Source organism: Scophthalmus maximus, chromosome 3 (genome assembly GCF_022379125.1).
Source record: "Scophthalmus maximus strain ysfricsl-2021 chromosome 3, ASM2237912v1, whole genome shotgun sequence".
Taxonomy (NCBI): domain Eukaryota; kingdom Metazoa; phylum Chordata; class Actinopteri; order Pleuronectiformes; family Scophthalmidae; genus Scophthalmus; species Scophthalmus maximus.
This window is the reverse complement of record NC_061517.1, coordinates 10,250,969-10,271,581: the sequence shown is the minus strand read 5'-3', so window position 1 is coordinate 10,271,581 and position 20,613 is coordinate 10,250,969. Positions and strand designations below refer to the sequence as shown.

General features: G+C 45.4%; 1 protein-coding gene across 2 annotated transcripts in view; it reads right to left on the bottom strand.

Annotated features, from left to right (window-relative positions):
- Window positions 1–837: 837 nt before the first annotated feature.
- The window catches only part of nkain4 (sodium/potassium transporting ATPase interacting 4), a 39,714-nt gene continuing 19,938 nt past the window's right edge, over window positions 838–20,613 (bottom strand). The window contains exons 4-7 of one of the 2 annotated variants that reach the window (XM_035646208.2): window positions 18,684–18,884; window positions 9,509–9,569; window positions 2,399–2,483; window positions 845–1,525 (exon numbers count right to left, since the gene is read on the bottom strand). In XM_035646208.2, coding sequence (XP_035502101.1) covers window positions 1,516–1,525; window positions 2,399–2,483; window positions 9,509–9,569; window positions 18,684–18,884 — 357 coding nt within the window. In that variant the 3' untranslated portion in view covers window positions 845–1,515. Of the gene's footprint in view, window positions 1,526–2,398; window positions 2,484–9,508; window positions 9,570–18,683; window positions 18,885–20,613 lie in introns of both variants that reach the window. The other variant, XM_035646209.2, reaches the window with a different exon arrangement.

Here is a 20,613-nt window from a genome sequence, read left to right as displayed (position 1 = left end):
ATAGCAGAGGCCTTGTAACCTGCACATAAACACTTTGAACACCAGAGGGAAGTAGTTATTCACACAAATAGTGAGGCAACACAGGCTCCGACTATAACTGGCATTTGTCCTGATAAATCAAAGGTTAAGGAAAAAAAAGTGCTACCAATCAGTTAAGGAGATATGACCATGTTACGATGTTTACTGGATCAGATTGAAAGAAATCTGAAAAAGAAACTTCTCAGCAGAAGCTTTCAGTCCCAGTGACATGAGCTCATATACTGTAAAGCCTGCTGGAGACTACGGTTTTGCTATTTTGTCATCACTCAATATGTTATACACATTATTACAATACAAACCCTGTAAAAAAAAAAAACATGCTATAAAACAATCACAACTGTGACTATCACCACAGAGAATCTAAACTGTTGAAGTGACAGGAGACAACTCTCTGACCCACTCACGCATGCTACTTATGCCCATACGACATAACACTGTTGTGTATGAAAAGTGTAACAATTCCTATTGTTCGGTTGAAGTTTAAAGATATGCTGTGCAACATTTGCTTGAGTGTGTGCACTTATGTGTCGTCAGTAGTTAGAGGAGACGAACTGACGTGAAGAAAAGGATTTCGGCACATCATCTGACGAGGCTGTTGGTGAAAATAGTCACAAAAATAAGACTCCAGAAATAAAAGTAAGACTCACTTCCTTGTGTTTGAACGCCTCTTACAAGCTAATGCTCTTTTGCATTCTTGACATTACTTTCACGTGTCAGAATTTCAATCCAAATCAACGCCCCCCCCCCCCCCCCCCCCCCCCTCCCCCTCTCTCCCTCTTTTCACTATTTACATTTTCTATTTTTGACAGATGCTGCCGTAGGTTTTGGTGCTTTTGTTCCCTCCCCTCCCTCTACCCCATCCACTCCCCTGCCTCTTCCTGCTTTGCTCGTGTATTTATGCACACAGATCCTGGCCTAAAGTAAACAGGCAGCACACAATAGCTCATTCCACAGGCTCCAATGTAATTCAGCCCTCCGGCCAAGATCTGAGCCAAACCGGCAATGACATGCTAAATCACTGGGTCCTCTAAGACACAGTGCCACAGACTGGGAATGCTGGGCAGTCCCTGATTACATACACCAAGTGTTTATATGCTGTACATGGTCTATGCAGTCATGTTCTTGGGGAGTATTGGGCCGTTATGGGCAGGCCATAGCACTGGGACCTTAGCAGAGAACTCAACACAAAGAATATGATTGATACTTCCCTAAATACACAATATGAGGCTTTGTTCCAGTGTAATTCCCCCGTTCTCTGAACCCGCCATCGCTCCCTGGAAAACAATGGACTCGAACTGAGAAGTGTTGGCTTTTCCGGGCAGCACACCAGTAAATGACATGTTTTAAAGTACTGACATCAAGAAGGGGAGGAGGAATGTCTGGCTTGCCCCAGTGCACTGGGACGTTTGTGTCAAAACAGCCATTTCGTCTCTGTGGGAATCGGCCGTGTCACCTCCCTGCTGGACGCTTTCCTATTTACGTAGACCTGGAGAGGGGAGAGACATGGGAAGGAAGAGCAATAGGTTAGTGACTAATGGACACACACGCACGCGCACACACAATGACACAATAGCATAGATGGAGGAGACAAAATCATCCTCCCTCCCATTAGAGACGCAGCTGATTAAACTGTCAAGAAGCTAATAAAACATTAATTTCATGTTGGCTGAGTCTCATTACATGACCTCCAAGGCTTTTTGTCACTACATTCTCTGCACAACTTAATCGATCAAATTTGAGGGAGAATTGTGTATGTTCTTCTTCATGGGCTGCTTTAGAACACACACACACACACACACACACACACACACACACACACACACACACACACACACACACACACACACACACACACACACACACACACACACACACACACACACACACACACACACACACACACACACACACACACACACACACACACACACATCAGTACCATGAAAGGCTTTCATATTCCCCAAAGCCCTCTGACAGGATGTAGCATGTTTCACAGTGTGCTTTGCTCCCCAGACATGACTCAAATCTCCAGATACTGAGTGAGCAACCGTCTGCACGACCTCCTCTATTCAGTGTTGTGTTCTCACCTGCTGTATTAAATAATAAAAAGCTCAGGAACGACTGCGAAAAAGTGGACCTTGAGTTGAGATTATTTTGTCAATTTTATTAAAAAAAAGAGGATTTTGATAAATTAATAGTTTCATGGAAAACAACTGCAAACAGGCAATAAATTAGCACATCCCAAATTGTACCATTAGACCACAAAACGCAATGATAATACGTATATTTCCTTGAATCAAATACAAAACAGACAGAGTGTATACACATTTAATGGGATGACAGCACACGTCATACTTACAGGTACATGGGCTTTAAGAGTAGATGGGATGGTTTCTCATTGACATGGTAGAGTGGGAATGGGTCAAATCCACCAATAAAATCAACTGAAAACAAAGGATTAAACACATAAATTATGGAGTAAATCAAAAGACAAACAAGAACCGACAAAAAGACGCTTGACTTAAAAGAACTACATACATGACCATAAAAACAATAACAACACAAACATCAGCATGAAGAATGAAATGGAGACAAGAGAAACGGTGGGAACAGAAGTAATACAGGGATGATGTGTGTAGGCAACTTGCCAAGAGCAGTACATGCTTAAAGTCTTTTTTTCTTTTTTAAGTTTTAACTTAAAAAAATAAAAAAATCTCTGCTTCAACTTTTTTTCCATCTGTGCATCTGGCTTGAGCCTCGGGGAAAGCTTGGGAACAGGTGAAAGCTGGCCAGCTGTCAAAATAGCCTCAGCCTTTTTATCGCTCAGGAACAGAGGTGACCTTCAGCCACCGACCAAGTGCTCAACCTTTTCTGTTTATTTTTTTTTTTCCGCTTTTAAAAGTTCAGACTATCTGCGAGGGGCAGATGAGCGAATGAGTGTTGTGCCATCCGAGAAAGCCAGGGACATGCGGGTACCAAAGTGTTGCGCATTTTTCACAGATGCCGAGAGATGAAGATGAAGGAAAGTGCTTGCGGCTCTTTGGGGGAGTGAGGGAGGAAACAGGGGAGGACGGGGAGAGTCATGCTTGTCGTTCTGCCTGACCGTGGGGAGGGCACAGAAAGATTAGGTTGAAGCTCGTGAAAGAGGCCAGCATGTCCAGAGGGCTGTGAGGCTTCTGTAAACATCACGAGAGGATGGAAAAGGAAAACTCAGATTGAACCTGATTCAGTAGAAACAGGACACCAACCAAACATAGGATCCTAGTTCAGAAAAAGGGCAGATAGGTTACTTTTTTGTAGGGAGGAAAAAAGAAAAAAAACACAAGCCAGGCAATGGAAACGACTCTGAGGCCAAATCAGTTCCATCCAGATAAGAGGAGGCAGGGGTGGTCTGCTGAATACTGATAGGTGGACAGGATGAGCGCAGAGAGCCACAGGGTGCTGTGTTGGGGGGGGTCTGTCCCTTTACTCTGACCCTGCCCTGGTTTCCTATGATTCTCAATTTCAACCCCCCCGCCACACACACACACACACACACACACACACACACACACACACACACACACACACACACACACACACACACACACACACACACACACACACACACACACACACACACACACACACACACACACACACACACACACACACACACACACACACACACACACCTCTGCTTCTTTTCTGTACCAGTGATTTTCTCATTATGAGCAGGTGGAGATCCATCTCCTGCCGTGATAAACTGTGCTGAAGAATACAGTTAGATGATAATGATGGTTGACATTTTTAGACAATCTGGCAGCTAAAGGGATGGGGATCAGTCGGCCCCTTCTGTCAGTCTGTCAATCCAACGCGGCGGCTCAGACGGAAATATAACAACAACTACTGGGTGGATGGATTGTGAAATTCGACAGAGATATTCAATGTCCCGATCCTGATGACTTCTGTGATCTCCTGACTTTCCATCTGGCACCACAAAAAAAGGTCAACTTTAAGGATTCAATTTAAAACAGCATACGTCCAAAAGGTGGAAAATTCCTGTCATGCATCTTGAGCTACATTCCCAACAGGGTTATACTGAATAAACACCACCTTAAAGCTCAGGACTGATGCCTCTTACACCTGTGAGTAGCAAACAACACTGAACAAATTAATGTGAGACGCTTGTTTGGAAATCAAGTGTGGATCTTAGAATTTTACAGAATGATCTGCAAACACCAGAGAAGACAGTACAGAGTATTAATGTCCTCTCTAGGAGAGATCATGACCTTGGAAACTGATATGGACTGTTGGTCGGTGCATTCAATAGTGAAAGAGAGCCGCTCGGTTTTCTTCCAGGCAGAGGGATCTAGCTAATATTCACTTGTGTGGACACACGCAAGAAATGAAAGGTATGTAGGTCAACACTTGAGGAATCTACGTGGTGCCCCTAAACAAGCATGGGCATAATGTGAGACGATTATGTTTCAGTTTAAGGGGAAACTGCTTGAAATCACAGGACATGTACTGAACCAGGAGAGACAACACTGACAGTCAATCTACAGTATACTGGCGCAACTTCCTCTGTGTGTGTGTGTGTGTGCGTGCGTGCGTGTGTGTGCATAGGTGCGTGCGTGTGTGTGTGAGAGAGACTAGAAGAGTGGAGTATCAGTAAGACTGAGAAAATCAAGGAGGGACAGGGCAAGAGATAGAGAGAACTCTAGCACGCACGCACGCACGCACGCACACAGACAGACAGACAGACAGACAGACAGACAGACAGACAGACAGACAGACAGACAGACAGACAGACAGACAGTATTTAATGGAGCTCCATTCTGCAATACTGACCCTCTGTCCTCACACACACCATTACAAAGGCCACTCATTTACTTTAAAGACTGCTTTAGCGGTTTTACGCTTAGTTATTTTGCATATGAAAACTTCAGGTATGTTTGATAGACAGTGCGATTAAAGTTAATCATCCATGAAAAGAAAAGAGAAAGGTTCCAGGCGTGGACTTGAGCCCCCACTAACACCCACTCACATCTGGCTTTTGTCTTCAGTGGGAAAAGATATAATCAGCGTTCATTCCTATAAGTCAAAGGACTCTGCAGTGGTCAGAGGGCTCTGAGCTGTGATTAGCTGTGATGGAGACATGGCAACATGTACCTGTCAAGTGGCAACCCACCGTGACGTCACCCATTAGTTTGCGGGCTGCCGTTTTAGCATTTGAAACTAGCAATCAAGACCATAAACTCCTCAGGGAAATGTTTACTGACGTTAGAAATCAAGTGAGAAATCGGTTCATTATTTCATAGACTTCTATCAGAAACAGACTTCTTTTTGCAACCAGTAGAGTCGCCCTCTGCTGGTCATTCGAGAGAAGACAGGACCAAGGCACTTCCTCGTCGGTTTCACTGACGAGGAAGTGAAACCGACAAGGAAGTGATTATAAACAATCAATGGTACCTGTGAATTGGCACAGATTGAAAGGCGAAAGGGGATCACTTGGTGTGTGCTTTTCCTCCTGTGACATAATAAAAAAATCTCCGGCGACAAACGTCTATTCACAATCTTTGCCCTATTTCATTTTCAATAACGCTGAGGTGATAACATAAAAACAGGTTGAGGCTTTTTGGCTTTTTTCGACCTTTTCACTCACACATTTAATCCATCCCTCCAGTTGCTCTGTCTGCTGTGGAGGATTTTCTGGGGATGTGACTCAGCACACAGGGCGGCAGCATAATTAGCAGACATGCTAAAGCGAGCTTATCCCAGCGCTCGGCGGCTAACTCCGTGACCTACTTTACAAAGAGGATTTTACCCACCACTCGCTCTGCCGGTGTGTCTGCTCGACACCGATAACTCTGCGTAACAAATGAACATACACAAGCACACAGTCGGCTAAACACACACAAAAACACACGTTCGTGGAGCATATACAGAGGGGTCTGAGACCACATTCCCATCCACTTGAATGGGAAAGACGTTTGGACCCCACTGTAGATATAAAGTGAGAGAGGAGGTCATGGCTTTCTCTCAGCCACCGTCTCTCTTCTGCCTCTCACACACGCACGCACGCACGCACGCACGCACGCACGCACGCACGCACGCACGCACTTGTGATTCTGCCACAGACACACTGGGCAGAATCACAAGCATCATACACTATGAGGTCAGGTTCTGACACGACTTTCAGACTTTATTACTCTGTGTGTGTGTGTGTGTGTGTGTGTGTGTGTGTGTGTGTGTGTGTGTGTGTGTGTGTTTGTTTTATTCGGCTGTTCTTTATGCAAGCTTGAGCACTTTAAATTTAACTCACCCCTTTCCCTGGAGAGTGAAGGAGTGCTCGTCGTGAGAGATATTCCTGTCTCATCTTCTTAGACGTGAAAAGCTCATCTTGTCTCGTGTTGTTTGTTCCCCCATATTATTATCCCATCTCATTTTTACCTTCCTGGCTTGCTCCTGACAAACACCTTCCTCTGCTCTCCTCACACACTCCTCTTTCAGTCTTTCCCTTCCTGTTCCCACTCTCTCCGTCCCTCCCGAGGATTCGCCCTACCTTTCTTCTCTCTGTGAGGTGCAATCTACTATGAAGTTATTGACCAGCAAGGCACTTAATGACACTGATGCAACGAGTGACCAGAGACCTCTAACTTCTTACAACAAGCACACCTCATTACAGCCCGGAAACCGGAGACAGAGGAAGAGAAAGGATGAGAGAGGATGAGAGCAAAGACTTCTTAAACACGCAAAAATTGGATTCTGATACATGATTATTCCATTCACCTGTGAAAGAAACCATAAAGCGTAGCAGGGAGAAGTGAGGGAAACGTTCTGGGTAGGAGGAGACATGCTAATGCAGCCAGGAGGCTCGATGCCGAAACTTGCTTTAATCTAAAGATCAAATGAGAGGAGAAAATGAGAGCGGCAAAGTGCCTTGACTGCTTTTTGTGATGATGAGAAAATGTGCATGTCTCTATGAACACATATGTGTGTGTGTGTGCAGGCTAAGGGATGATAGAGTTAACAAAGAACTAGGAGTTTGAAGTGACGTAGCAGTGGTTTACTCCAGCACAGCCAGGATCAGAGAAGAACTATACCGGATAATTAAAGCCTATAAAAGTCACATCATGTTCTGTTTTCACCCCGAGCAACCTTTCCTTATTGCTCGTTTGCAATTTTTTAAATCTGTTTTTGAGTGAGGATGAACGTCTGCTATGATTTATTTTTTTTACAAACACATTATGTGCCAACTGTCCACACTTGGAGTTCAAAGGTCACAAAAAATCCAAATGAAAAAGTAATTGAAGGAGAGAGTCTTTTTTTTTTTTAAAGTTCACTCACTCCTGATGAAATGGTATTTACCCTCCAGGGATTACTTCGGGGTGACTGGTGATTAAGTGGTACTGCCCAGAGCTGGGAGGGGGAAATCCTTTGGATGGTGATGCTAACCACTCACAGCCAGTGAATCTCTGGTATGTGACCACCAAAGAACTGCTCGGACTCTTGTGCAGGAACACACACACACACACACACACACACACACACACACACACACACACACACACACACACACACACACACACACACACACACACACACACACACACACACACACACACACACACACACACACACACACACACACACACACACACTGAAACCACATCCGACTTCTCCCAAATTACAAGGCTCTGTTGTCAAAGATGCCTTTAGTGCATGTAGCGCTCCGTTCATTATGCTGTTTTAAGAAGTTTCGGTGTCTACAAACATGGACAGAAATGATTACAGCCAAGCTCCCACTCCTTCATAATAAGCATTCTAACAATCACATATGTATAAAGATGCACCCGAGGAGCTCCTTGTGCCAAGTTCAGACTAAACGACTTTCAAAGTCATCGGATCTCTGACAACGACTTGCCATCTTTTGATTGTTATTGTTATTTTGATTCTTGAAGTCAAACACAAAATACGATTTTTCACCAGGAGAAACCTCCAACTTGTATGTCTGGTTCTCCAAAAACAAACGTAAAAGATTCCGGAGCACTATGTCATTGTCTGACCTCCACTTGCGCTCGACTCCCCTTGCAGCTGAGTTGCGCTTTCGAGAATCTCAGAACGCATTCGCAGATTCTTTTAAACACTCACATTCTCTCCACACACACAAATACTATTGCTACCCAATTGAGCATGTAGGTGAATGATTCTGCCGCTCTTCTGAGTCATCCAGCTCACAGATGACACCTTTTTTGTTATCTCACCACGTGCAGCACTCTGATTGGCTGTAGTTGTTGCAGATTTGTCTTAATATAGCCTCTGGAATTGTGTCTTCAAAGAGTTCACATATGGGCGACTGGTCCGATCTGGGGCTTTTTGCCTGCGAGTTCCAAAATATGTTGTCGAGTGGAAAATCAGGCTAAAAAACTATTAGTGTATAGTCATTAGTTAATCCTCACAGAGAGAGCTTGTTCATTCTGCCATCTTCGCCTTTCTGCATATGGTTTCAAAGAATTGGCTAAATATATCTGTACAGGCGGATTCTCATGCATATACTGTAGATAGCTATGTGTCCTGCAGTGCTAATCAGATATTTATGACTCCCACTGACCCTTAGATCAAATATTTCCTATTCTCCTATTGGCTAACCTCTCGCAGGACCTCTGACCTGCTGCCTACTAGGTCACAGCAGCTGGGTTGATTTATCGCGCGTGTCCATTTCTGGTTTCTCCTTCTTCTCAGATGACTCGTCATGGTAACCATCTTTCCCCCAAACCCTTTTCGTGCTCTCTGCTCTTTTTTTAACGCCTGTCAAGGTTAACTCTCGAGCTCATCTTACTCCATGGTGAAGTCTTCACATAGAAAAGCATAAAACACACTCTGACAGGTGCCAAGGTAACGGAGTGAAGAGTCACTTCAAAAACATAACGTGTACGTTTGAGAAGTTGAGCGAGACAGATGTGAGGAGGGAAGGTGTGTCTGTGCTCAAGAGAGTGGGGGAGGTGCAGGCCACCCTACCCAGGCAACAGACAGCTGGAGTGACAAACAAGGGGCACATGGAAAGAAGAAAGTGACAAAAGTGAACGCCCAGAGTACATTAAAGTAGGCGAATAACAGGTTTGCAACAGTGAGGACCACACAGAACGTGGAGGAGGAGAGATGAGGCGACGAGAGCACACGTGAAAGAGAAAGGAAAGAATGGGCTGAAGGAGGTGTGGAGAGGGAACACAAGGATGCTTTGGTTCTGGGGGGAGAAAGGGAGCGAGGGGGTTCCAGCTGGTGTGGGGGAGGAGAGAGGAGGGAGAGACGAGGGACCGGGAGCTGGAGAGCTCGTGTGGGCCGGGGTGATATGGGATCGGAGGAGAGGGAGAACGATGAAGCCCTGTTCTCCTCAACTTGTAGGTGTAGTCTATCCCATGTTTGTGAGAGGCTCAGTTTCAAGAATGAGTGTGTGTGTGTGTAAGGGTGTGGTTGAGCGACTCACAGCTGTCCTCCTCCTCAGTGATAGCGCTCACAACGTAGCAGGCGTACACGAAGCCCAGGAGCTGTGGACACACAAGCAAACAGCAGAGGTTAGACTCCACAGAGTGTTTGCCTCGATGGACAAACAGAATAATACAGAAAGAACATCTGGAGAAGAGCGGTGACGGTTTCAATATGAGAGATGGTGGCTGTGTGTTCTCAGGGGGGCCTCCAGTGGACGGCTGGTGCAACACTGAAAACAACAATCCAGCAGCGGAAACCATCATAAAATAAACGGCCAAGTAATATATCAAGTAATATACTGGATATCAATATATAGTTATATATTTGTGAACTTACCCTCACTATAACTGTTTTGGTTTTCTGGCCTGCAACTTTAATGTTTTAATTAAGTCACTGCCTTATTAGTGTCAGGCCATACATGATTCAAACAGAGTATTTTCTAAATCACTAAATAACCAACTGCAGAGCAGAAAATCTGCTTCCTGTTTACAGCCGTTCAGTGTACATGAATGGTCATGTGACATACGGTTCCGTGTGTATTAGTGTGGACAGGGATTGATTCTGATACAGAGCTATTAGTCTGGAAGGAGATTGTTACAGTTTTTAAAAACGCCATTTTAAAACCATAAATGGATGTAGTATGGATGTAGCCTCAGCTTCTGCCCGTCCAGACTGGAATGCAACCCTGGAGTTTTCAAACTGAAATGGAGGCGGCAGCGTTTTCAAAATTATACATCAGGTGGCTCAAACTCAAAAATAACAGCTAATATAATGTTTATCAATCATTTCAACACAACAATTAAAGAATATGAAACTATGTCAGTGTTGCATTCACAGCCCTGCTGAGTTCGACTGTAACGTCTGTTTTGGCAAAGCTTAAGAAGTTGACAGGTTTTCTGCAGTGTACATACAGTAGCTGCTCGTACCCACCGACGTGCCAGAGAGCAACAGAGTGAGCACACACAGCACTGAGAACGGCCCGTGGAACTGGCAGATGGCTGTCATCGACTCAGAGACAGACAGAGATGGTCTCTCGCCACCGAGCCATCCATCCATCACTTGGCACTCGGCCATGCCAATTAAAACCGCGTCGGGCACGCTGCCCTCCTCACACACTGGGTACACAAACACAGAACCCAAGGGGAGGGGGGAATGACTGGCCATTTAACATAACATTGATTCAACCTATAACTGGGCTGTGGCCTATGTAATTATAAGAGGAACCGTTCGCACAACTGTATTCCATCTTTCACGTGTATAATAAATTGGGCCTTCACTGAAGTTCATCCAGATGTAGATTAAATGTTTTATTTATGAATGAAAACGCAGGTATGGGGTCTAGCAGGAGAGGGAATGGGTCTGTCTCTGCGTGGGCTTGATAAGATACGCAACTCTTCCCTCCGCTTCTCCCTCACCTGGTCCTCTCGCTCGAGTATCTAATTGCTGGTCTCACCCCATCCATTACCGCAGCAGTGAAATGGAGGTGAATTAGCATATGTATAAAGCCAGTGTCAAACACAAGATGGTGTTAACAGCAGGGGGGGCACACCCTGTTTTTCAATTGTATTGTGTCTGCGTGTGCGCGCGCGCATGTCCATGTGCGCTTCACCCGTAGGAGCGTGCACCAAGTGTGTGCTCGTACAAGTTAATATCTATGCGTGAGTGCTCATTTGTGCCATTTGCATAAGGGGCTCTGGTTGCTGCTGTTGTGGTCCGGGACAGAGTCACAACATTGTGCAGCCAACATGTCACAGCAGAGGAGGTTCGTAGCTCCGGGGAAAAAAAGCAGCGTGCCACGTATACAGATGGGTGAAAAATGAAAGTGTATGAGTAAGGCCATGGAACGTCACCGGCTGCCAGAACAGCTCTCAGAACACAATTCCTCCAAAATATATTCCCCTCATTCTGTGTTTTGATGATGGTGGTGGTGGTTGCGGTGGGCTGACAATAACACTGTGTGGAAAAAACTCATCTCCTTATTCATTTAAGTTAGACAACCATGGGGATGTAGCTATGCATAAGGCTTTGACAAGAAAAATAATACAGTTTTTTTAAGCAACAAACACAGGGCATTTGAATGCGTCTCCACATGCACACGGCTCTCAAGTGACCACTCGTATCGGATCTCACTTCCCCGCTGTATATGCAAATAAACACATAATTAGATCATTGCTGTTTGCTAAGACCAAATGTGTTGTTGTTGTCTGACTATGACGGACAGATCTGTTGTCGATGTGTGTGTCCCTGTGTGCGTGAGTGTGAGAGCAATGGAGCGAGGGGAGGCTGAGCGTCTGAATGCAGATGCTCGATAATTTACTCATTTGAAAAATGAGTAAATTAAGAGCCTGTGTCGGTGTCAATGTTGTTATGTGGTGGTGGCCGTACATAAATCGATGTATAGGAAACACTGAGAAATGTAAAAATATTTTTGGTTCACAATGAAACAGTTGCGAGCCACAGAACGTCATCTGAGTATAGGCCATCTTTAATATGGCCCAGGACGCTCCACCGTGGTGCCACCCCTCGCCTGATGTTCCTGCTGTTGTGAAACGCATCTGACTCAGACGATCTCCCGATGTGTTTGTCATATGTGAACGGAAACCCTCTGCAAAGATTTCTGGACCCAATTTTCCGGATGTTTGCCGGAGTTCTGAAAACAGCTTTTGTCGCATTCACACCTGTACTTTGGCCTCGTCCACTAGTGATCTGATCACTCGGAACGAATGCCAGGTCTGAATTTAAAAAGATTGACACAGACTGTAAATGGTGGAAGCATCAGGTTTCACAAATGACTGCCGCTTGTGAAATGGAAGACTCTAATATGCTCGTGAGTGGCTCCAGAGAATTTGTTGGTTTTGATGAGAGAAACTTGTCACAATTGCCTGATTCTGATCTGAACCCTCGGTGACACAATGGTCCACAGTCTCTGATAGTTATTCATATAATAGCAGGAGCATATGATTCCCATCGTGTTCCTACTCATCGAACCTTTCAGTGACCCTTCACGCCGCGCGTGGAGGCATTCGTCACCTGTCTGTGTCTACAAACGCACACGTGAGAAAGTAACAGAGAGTGGAGGCGGAGGACAGAGTGTATCAGCCGAATTTAGTCTCAGAGAAACGTCGTGTGGTACATCACACAGAGGAACGGATGATGACGGCGGAAACAAGATAAAGCTAGTTTTGAGCTGCGCTATCAAAAAAAACCCACCGGAGGTTAATTTTAGCTCCGGTGCTCACTTCAAAAAAGCAGTTGTGAACAGACAAATCAGGCCCAGCTCGAAATGTCCTGAGACTGAATACCTTTAATCAGCCTTGTGGGAGTGTCACTGCTTAGTAATGGGAAATTACTGCCAGCTCTCACACCGCCGCTGATAAGAACTTTAAGGTCTGGACACTGGTTCAGGAAAGAACTGCAAGAATAATATCTCCGCCCGTCTGGCTTTGATGTGAAGAGCGTCCCTCCCTCCACAGGGCTGATGTTAAATCCCGTCGTCCTCTCATTTTCTTTGCAGTACATTTAGTGTTATGTAAAGGAAGCTAACAAGATCAGAGCAGTGACCACTTGGTGTTTTCTTGCCGGAGGCACTTGTGCCCTTAAGTAATATAGGTCAGTGTCCTCAATAACAAGTGACAATTCCACTTATATCTTCCTGCATATTTAATGGCCTCCCACACGCACACACGCTCCTCAGCTGTCTTCTCTGACTCTGACTCATTTTAGAAATTAATGTCATATTAATTAAGCTCATAAAGCCCCTGCATGTCCTCGGAGACTCAACCTCGGTCGGTCCGCGAGGATGTGTCACACTAAAGTCAAGTCTTTTAACTGCCAATCATTTTTTTTCCACCCTTGCACTTTGTACACCCACTTTCTAAACACAAGTCTCTACCACTCTGCTGCTGCTTTCAGACATGCACTGAAGTCCAGGCATTGACCAGAACTAGGCTTCCTGACAGCCTCCTGCTAACATGTCCCTTAAAATGTCAGGGTGAGCCCAGGTGAGAATACAGCAGGGTGAAAAACATACACGTAGAGGATGCAGACGAAGATGGCAACTTGGAAAGACAACGAGATCCTGGAGCTTTCTCGCAATAAGGGCCGACAGTTTGCAGGGACGACAAGAGACTCGGCCGTTTACAACCAAATCATTTACAAACCCCATGTCTTGCCTCCTGCATGCTCTACCCAGGCGCCACTCCTCGCCTAAGTATTCCGGAAATGTCCCTGCTGTCGCAAACACATGGGACTCGTGGGAATGAATCTCCTGCTGAGTTCTTCTTATGGAGAAAGGCGAACTCCGGGAAGTGTTCACCCAATTTTTCTATACATTTTCCAGAGTTCATGTCTGAAAACTGCCTATCTGTCCTTGTTTCCTTGTGTCTCTCCAGGTGGCGCCCTCCTCTCTCCCCTCCTCCGGGCCAAAAAAGAATAAGAAAGAAAATCAGCCACGGATTTGTGGATAAAGCATCAAAAGCAAAGCTCTCCTCCAGTGGGCCTTAATTTACTATTTACTGTGTTGCAGAGGAGGTATTTGGTATTTTTTGTGATAGTTGGGCATTATCTGTTTCTTCTCCCAGAAAATGAGGGCGAAAAGGAGTTGAAGGCTTGGGCGTTCGTGTGTGCGTGAGAAGACGGCCAGCTGCTGAGCTATGGAAGGGAGGCTAGGTATTTGCATAGGCTAATGAAGGTCAGGTAAAGTGAATGTGCCCGTTCACAAAGACATATAATCACCTTTGACAGCATATACTCTCATAAACATCAGCCCACCGCGCATGGCTCTAGTTCACGAGTACATCATTTTATTCCAGTCAGTAATAATGAATCAGGACGACAATAAATCAGCTGGGCAACAGTCAGCTTTATGTAACAGTCAGAAATGTATCACATTCATTATATATTTTATATTGATATTTCCTATTATACTTGATCATGTATTAATCGAGCTATTCCCCTTGGTTACAGCATCGCACATGCTGGGTTTCTCAATTTTAGACTTTGGACTACTGGTTGGAAAATAATAAGCAGTTTGAAGAAATCATCTTCCCCAAATATGGTCTTCCCGCTATATTTTCTGAATTTTAATGGGGACTAATTAGCTGAGTCCAAAAAATAACCGACAGATGAATCAATTATGACAATGAGAGTGTGTTTTTCTGTTTTTCACACAACACTTGCCTCTCGTCCACAGCCGACGGGCCCGTGCGACTGCACACGCACGTGCAAGTGCCTGTGCAGTGATGGATATCTGAGTCGATCTACAAGCTAATTAACACACTATCGATCGTGGCTCAGTGTCAGGAGAAAACTCAGAGTGTACCATAATGACAGGAATTCGTAGGTAAAATATACCACATGGGACGAGAGGGAGGGAGAGAGAGAGAGAGAGCCAGTGCAGGCTCGTGGGTTAATTACGCTGGACTCTCTGCCTGACAGTAAGGCACGAGGCGTCTCTGCAGAAAATTAGTTGTTGTGTGTTTGTGTGTGTGTGTGGCCAGCTGCATGTTTAATGACAAAACATGATGAGATAGGGACTGATGAGACCCCATCCACCTGTTCTCTTCTACCAGCCCTCTCCCAACACACACACACACACGAACGCAGGCACGCACGCACACACACACACACGCACACACAAACACACACACACACACACACCAATGACCGACTGTTCATCCAGAAATAAAGGAAGCTTCTTCCTCACATGCAGCCCCAAAGAGAAGATTAAACATGAGGTGAAGATGGAGAATAATCAAGCTTTCCGGACCATGAAACAAATGGACTGAAGGCCAAACAGGCACTTAAACAAAACCTGTCACACTCTACAAGCAAAGCCCTAAGCAAGCATGTCGCGAGAGGTTAGGCCCTTTTAATGCTGCTGGTTTACACAGTTCTCTACAGTTCCCGCCCTTTTTTTTTTTTTTTTCACCTCCCCTCAGAAGTTTAAGAAGACCAAATATTAGAGTGAAAATGAATCCGGGGAAAATCCTTTCCCCTGCAACACATTAACAATCAAAGCTCTTGGCAGAGACAGCCTTTGAAGAACAATGGCAGGCGGTCACTTTGTCATGATGTTCTGCGAGTAGCCCGACACAATAGTGCTGGAGAAGACTTCCCTCCCCTGGTCATGAGGTCTTTCTCTTTTCCGCCCCGCTGCAGCGGCCGCACGCAGCCGACCTAATAACTGCTCGCTATACTGCATCATAGTTCTTTTAATCCTGGGATCTTTATAATCTTCCTGAAGCAGATGCTGTAAAACTTACAGCGCAGGCACAATGCAGTGTCAGCCCTGACATATCGCAGATGTACTTTACGCTATTGTTAAACAAGACAATTCATGGCCACTTATTGACCGAGGACAGGTTACCGGACTTTTCTAAAATAAGGACATCAAACATCCCTCGGCTCTCCAGGCAGCATAGGAAATAAAAATAGAAACATATCCCCCACAGTGGTGGCTGTTCAAAATGAGAGTTTGAATACACAGACGTATCAGAGGGAGCACCCATGACCTGCTGCATGAGCGAGGGGGTGGGTGGGGTGACCACGCTGGTTTCATGCTGCCGAACTTAGTGAACCTGTACAGCCAACAAGACACACAACTGGCCTTAAATTGTAGGCAGACACCGCCCCGAGCTGTAATCACAGGGGCTTGCCCCGGCCAGGCCCGCTGAGGGAAGCCCTCTACTCAACTATAGGGGCCGTCATTCATCCCCCACCCTAACCCTGGCCCCCTGGCACAACACAAGCTGCACTCCTACGCAGGCAGTAGACATGACATGACAGAGCCCCTGAGCTCTGGAGAAAAGATGAGAGACGAATTGAGAAGAATTGAAGAGAGAGAGAGAGAGAGAGAGAGAGACCGATGCATTGTCAATTTGTTTTTTGTCATTTAAGTTGGTTGGAATTTGATCGCCGTGAAGGTCAAACAGTGTGAGATCTGGGCCGGGAAAAGGAGACAGGAAGACAGACAGAGCGGAGAGATTGTGATGAAGGGGAAAACATTGATGGGGAAAAAAGGAAATGAGCAATGGAACGAGAGAATGACGCAGGCTGCCGTTCCTCCCATTATCCACTTTCGCACAAGCCTCCCAATGCAGGGAACGGAGAGGCAACAGAAGAAATTGCCCGTGGCAGCAATAACCTACACTAAACAGTGTGCATGTGCGTGTGTGTGCGTGTGTGTCTTTGGCTGTTTTATGAGAAGCTCAGCAGCTCTGACAACACTTTGACATCTCTGACTACTCCCTTTAACATGTAAAAGTTATATCTGGATGTAAACTGAATCTCACATCTTGCACCATTTATCATCTTCTCTCTTGTACCCCTCCACCCAACTTACCCCTCCATCGCACCGGAGATGTTTTCTCAGACTCAGATGTTTTATTTATAACAGTGAAGGCGGCGGTGCACGGGAGCAAAAGAAGACAGAGGGGCTACAGGGAGGATAGAGCGAGGAAGAAAAGCATGAAACTGTGGATTTTTCTGCTGATTATATTGACAGGGGAATCATTAATTATCATGACGCCAAAGCAGTTCATTTGCAATGTACTGTAGGACGGATGGGCAAGTTGGGTTTTCAGTGAATGCAACAAAGAATACTGTACAATGGCAGACAGGGAGCAAAATATTCCCCTCAGCGATACATAAATAATACGTCTTCCCAGTTTTTTATTCCCACTTTGCCAAATCTAAAGCTTCACTTCTGAACGGCTTCATGAGTAGATAAATGACAGTGATGCCTCCATGACGGGCCAGTGGATCCACATTTTTCATCCTAATGAAACATGCTGCTTGGAGCCCAAAATAAATATTTAATGGCTTCTCGCTGCGACCTTGAAACCCCTCTCACCGAGACAAAGGGACACCCCACTTTCTTCCTTTTCCTTTTCGTTCATCCCTTCGGCTCTCATCTTTCTGTCCGGCTCTCTCCTCCACCATAGAGGGGAAAAAAGGGAAACCAAAACAGGAGAGGAGTCCATTTCTCTGAAGGAGTGCTCTGTTTTTAGCCCGAGAGGAAGGAACAAGGAAAGTGACGCCATTTGTGACACTGTGATTTAAGGACAATGTTTCCTTCTCCTCTGGGGAAATGTTCCCACAGAGATCCCATTAAATACCTGGCTGGACAATAGCATGTCATAATGCAGGCGTAAGGGTGTTACACCATTTCTTATCGAGGAGTAAAAATCCAAGTGAGGCTAGGAATAAACCAATTCACCGACTATAATGCAAGGGGCTAAGGTTCAGTGAGAGTTGGGGCTGTAAAGTGAGGTCGCCCATTTTATCACCTTTCTCCACGGGGGTGATGGGATTAATGGTACGATCCGGTGCTTCTCAATGCTGGGTCCCTCTGCCAGTTTTCTAATGTGCCATGTTATCTAACTGCACTCACAGCGCGTGTCCAGGTGCAAAGAGTCCCAGATTAAATGGTACGAATAAAAACCAGCAGGAATATGAAACCCCGACTGAAATTCAAGGAAGATGATGCGGCCTTGCTTTAGCTCTCTCTTCCTCTTGGGTGACCCACTGCGACCATTAAATCCACCCCACGTGTATTAAAGTGATAATGAGAGTGGGTGCGAGCGCGTCTTTGTGCACAATGGAGTCAAAGTGCGGGTAAGTGGATGTTACTCTGAGTGAAAGTGTGCAATGTGCACGTCTGAAGCCAAGCGCCCGCTGTGCTGGCAACGGCGAGTGTCGTGGCCCCCGTCCAATGTAAGGTAATTCAGTCAAACGGGAGTGTGTGTAAATGTGAACGCTGGCAGGATGCGAGTTTCTGGTGTATTCATCCTGAGCTGTATAAAGAGGACAATAACAGTCCCTCCAGTGTTTGAGTAACCTGTTAGTAGCTGGCAGGTCTGAGCCTCAGCCAGACAAAACAACGGATCAATTTTTCATTCAGCGACCGGGGCAGAGGAAGGGATCGGCTGCCATAGACAAAATAACAGAGCACTGTGGAAGTATACTTAGGATGTGATTGAAGGGAAACAAAAACATCACCTTCCTTTCGACCATGTTCACCTTTCACATTCGTGAGTCCCACGGTGCGAGCGGCTGCTGCCGGTGCTGAGCAGGTAATGACGACGAGTTCCCGGCACGTTCACACACGCATGCATCGGCATCGGGGACATATCAGAGTCGGAGTCACATGTGCATTGCTAACTTGTACTCACAGCAACAAGAATCTGTGTGCCGCTGTGCACCACCTCGATGTACTGGTAGTCCATGAGGCAGCCCATGACGGTGATGTAGGAGTGGCTCTCGGTGGTGCGGATCCCCGGAGCCTGCGGCATCTCTCTCCGCACACAGCCCGGCCCGTGTTCGCTCCACCAGGAGTGATGGGCCGAGATGTTGAATGTCAGCAGGTTACTGTCCTGGAAGGAGAAAAAACAACAACAACAACCACAACAAAAAGTTACTTAAAAGTACTTATGATGAACATTCATTTATTCTTTATGCTGCCTGGGTCATAAGGTAGATACTAGGCCTGGCTGTTTCATGCGATTACAAACAAGATCAACAGTCTACAGACGTGCGTGAGGCTGTTCTTTGGCACAGTCGTGCTTTGAGATTAATGCCGTCTTGTTTCTTATGTTCTTCATCTTAGTCTCGTGTGTTAGAAGAATAAACACCAATCGAGAAGCACAAAAAACAATAGGCTGATTGGAATGTAATTCGCATTACACCAAATCTTTAAACCAACTGTAGTTTGACGTGGTGGCGGCACTAGAGCTCGATCTGTGGGATCACAACAATGTGATAATGAGGGGGATATGAATGTCTGGACAAAAATATAATGAATATCTTATATCCTCATTACAGTGCAAATGCACTTAACTATATTCGACTACAAACCACAAATCCCAATGTCAGGGTGGTGCTAGAGGAAAAGTAAGGGGGGATTCATCCTCTGGGGACCATTAATGTTTGTACAACATTTCATGGAAATTCACTCGATAAGATATTTACAGTCTGCATCAAAGTGGTGGACCGAACTTGCCACCCATAAGGCCATGCAACTATGACGGCGAAAAAAACTTATTTATTTGTTTTTTTGTTTTTTCGACAAGCTCTATCTATAAATGTGACCGGACTTCGAGATACCCGTCTTAAGATTTCACACCAATTACACTGAGGTGAGTAGAATTAGTTTGTGGCACTTTTTATAGGATTGAAAAAAAATTGAAATTTAATTCAAAACAGCTGAAACAATGTGTCTGTCTCTCAGGATAATCCACGGACCTCTCAGTCATCACTTTTGTTTGGAACCACTTTCTACTGAATAAATAATTCCGATGAAAACTGTTGACAGCGTGTTTCGTGGTTCAACGGGGACATTGTTTCAACAACAGACATATTTTTTTTTGTTTGTATCTCTGAAGGTACCACATTTTATACATGCAACTCTTGTTGCAACCCGGCAATGTACAATTTCGCACACAGCCATCTGAGCTCACAAATACAGAAACATAGACGCTGACGCCAATCAATACAGCAATCTAACCCTGCATCTGCTCCTCAGTGACAGGACATGCATTATTAACAGACCCCAGTGTTGTCGGGGAATATCTCTGATGCCTATCAAACACTCGCACATGCACACGAAATAAGACGAGAAGCCACAAACACATCAGTACAGTCGCGAAAATTTCAACACAAGTTTAAATCGCCCTCACCCTCTATCTGTAGTTTCGTCTCCGCCAGTCTGTCGTTCTCTCACAGTCACAAAAAAACTAAGTCGGCTGAAGGTCACTAGGTAGCATTGTGGAGACTAATGACTCGACTGATTCCATTGATTGAGCCCGCGAGCTGGGGAAACCATCTCTGCTCAAGCTGTGGCAGTATACGTCAGCAGTTGATATTGAAGAGGCTTTTGGCAGCTCACTGTCGGGAGTGTTATTGTTATGCTCCTGTGCACCCGAAAGCCCAAATCAATCACAGATTCAAGGTTACCCCGGCTGATATCGCCCAAAGTATTTTGTAAAACAAACGTCGATACATATTTCGGAGACGATCCGTTTGCTGCAATCACTCGAGACGCGAGGCGTTCCGAGAAGCTAAACATCCAATGATTAGAATCTTACTTCCACGATTCATCGTTTC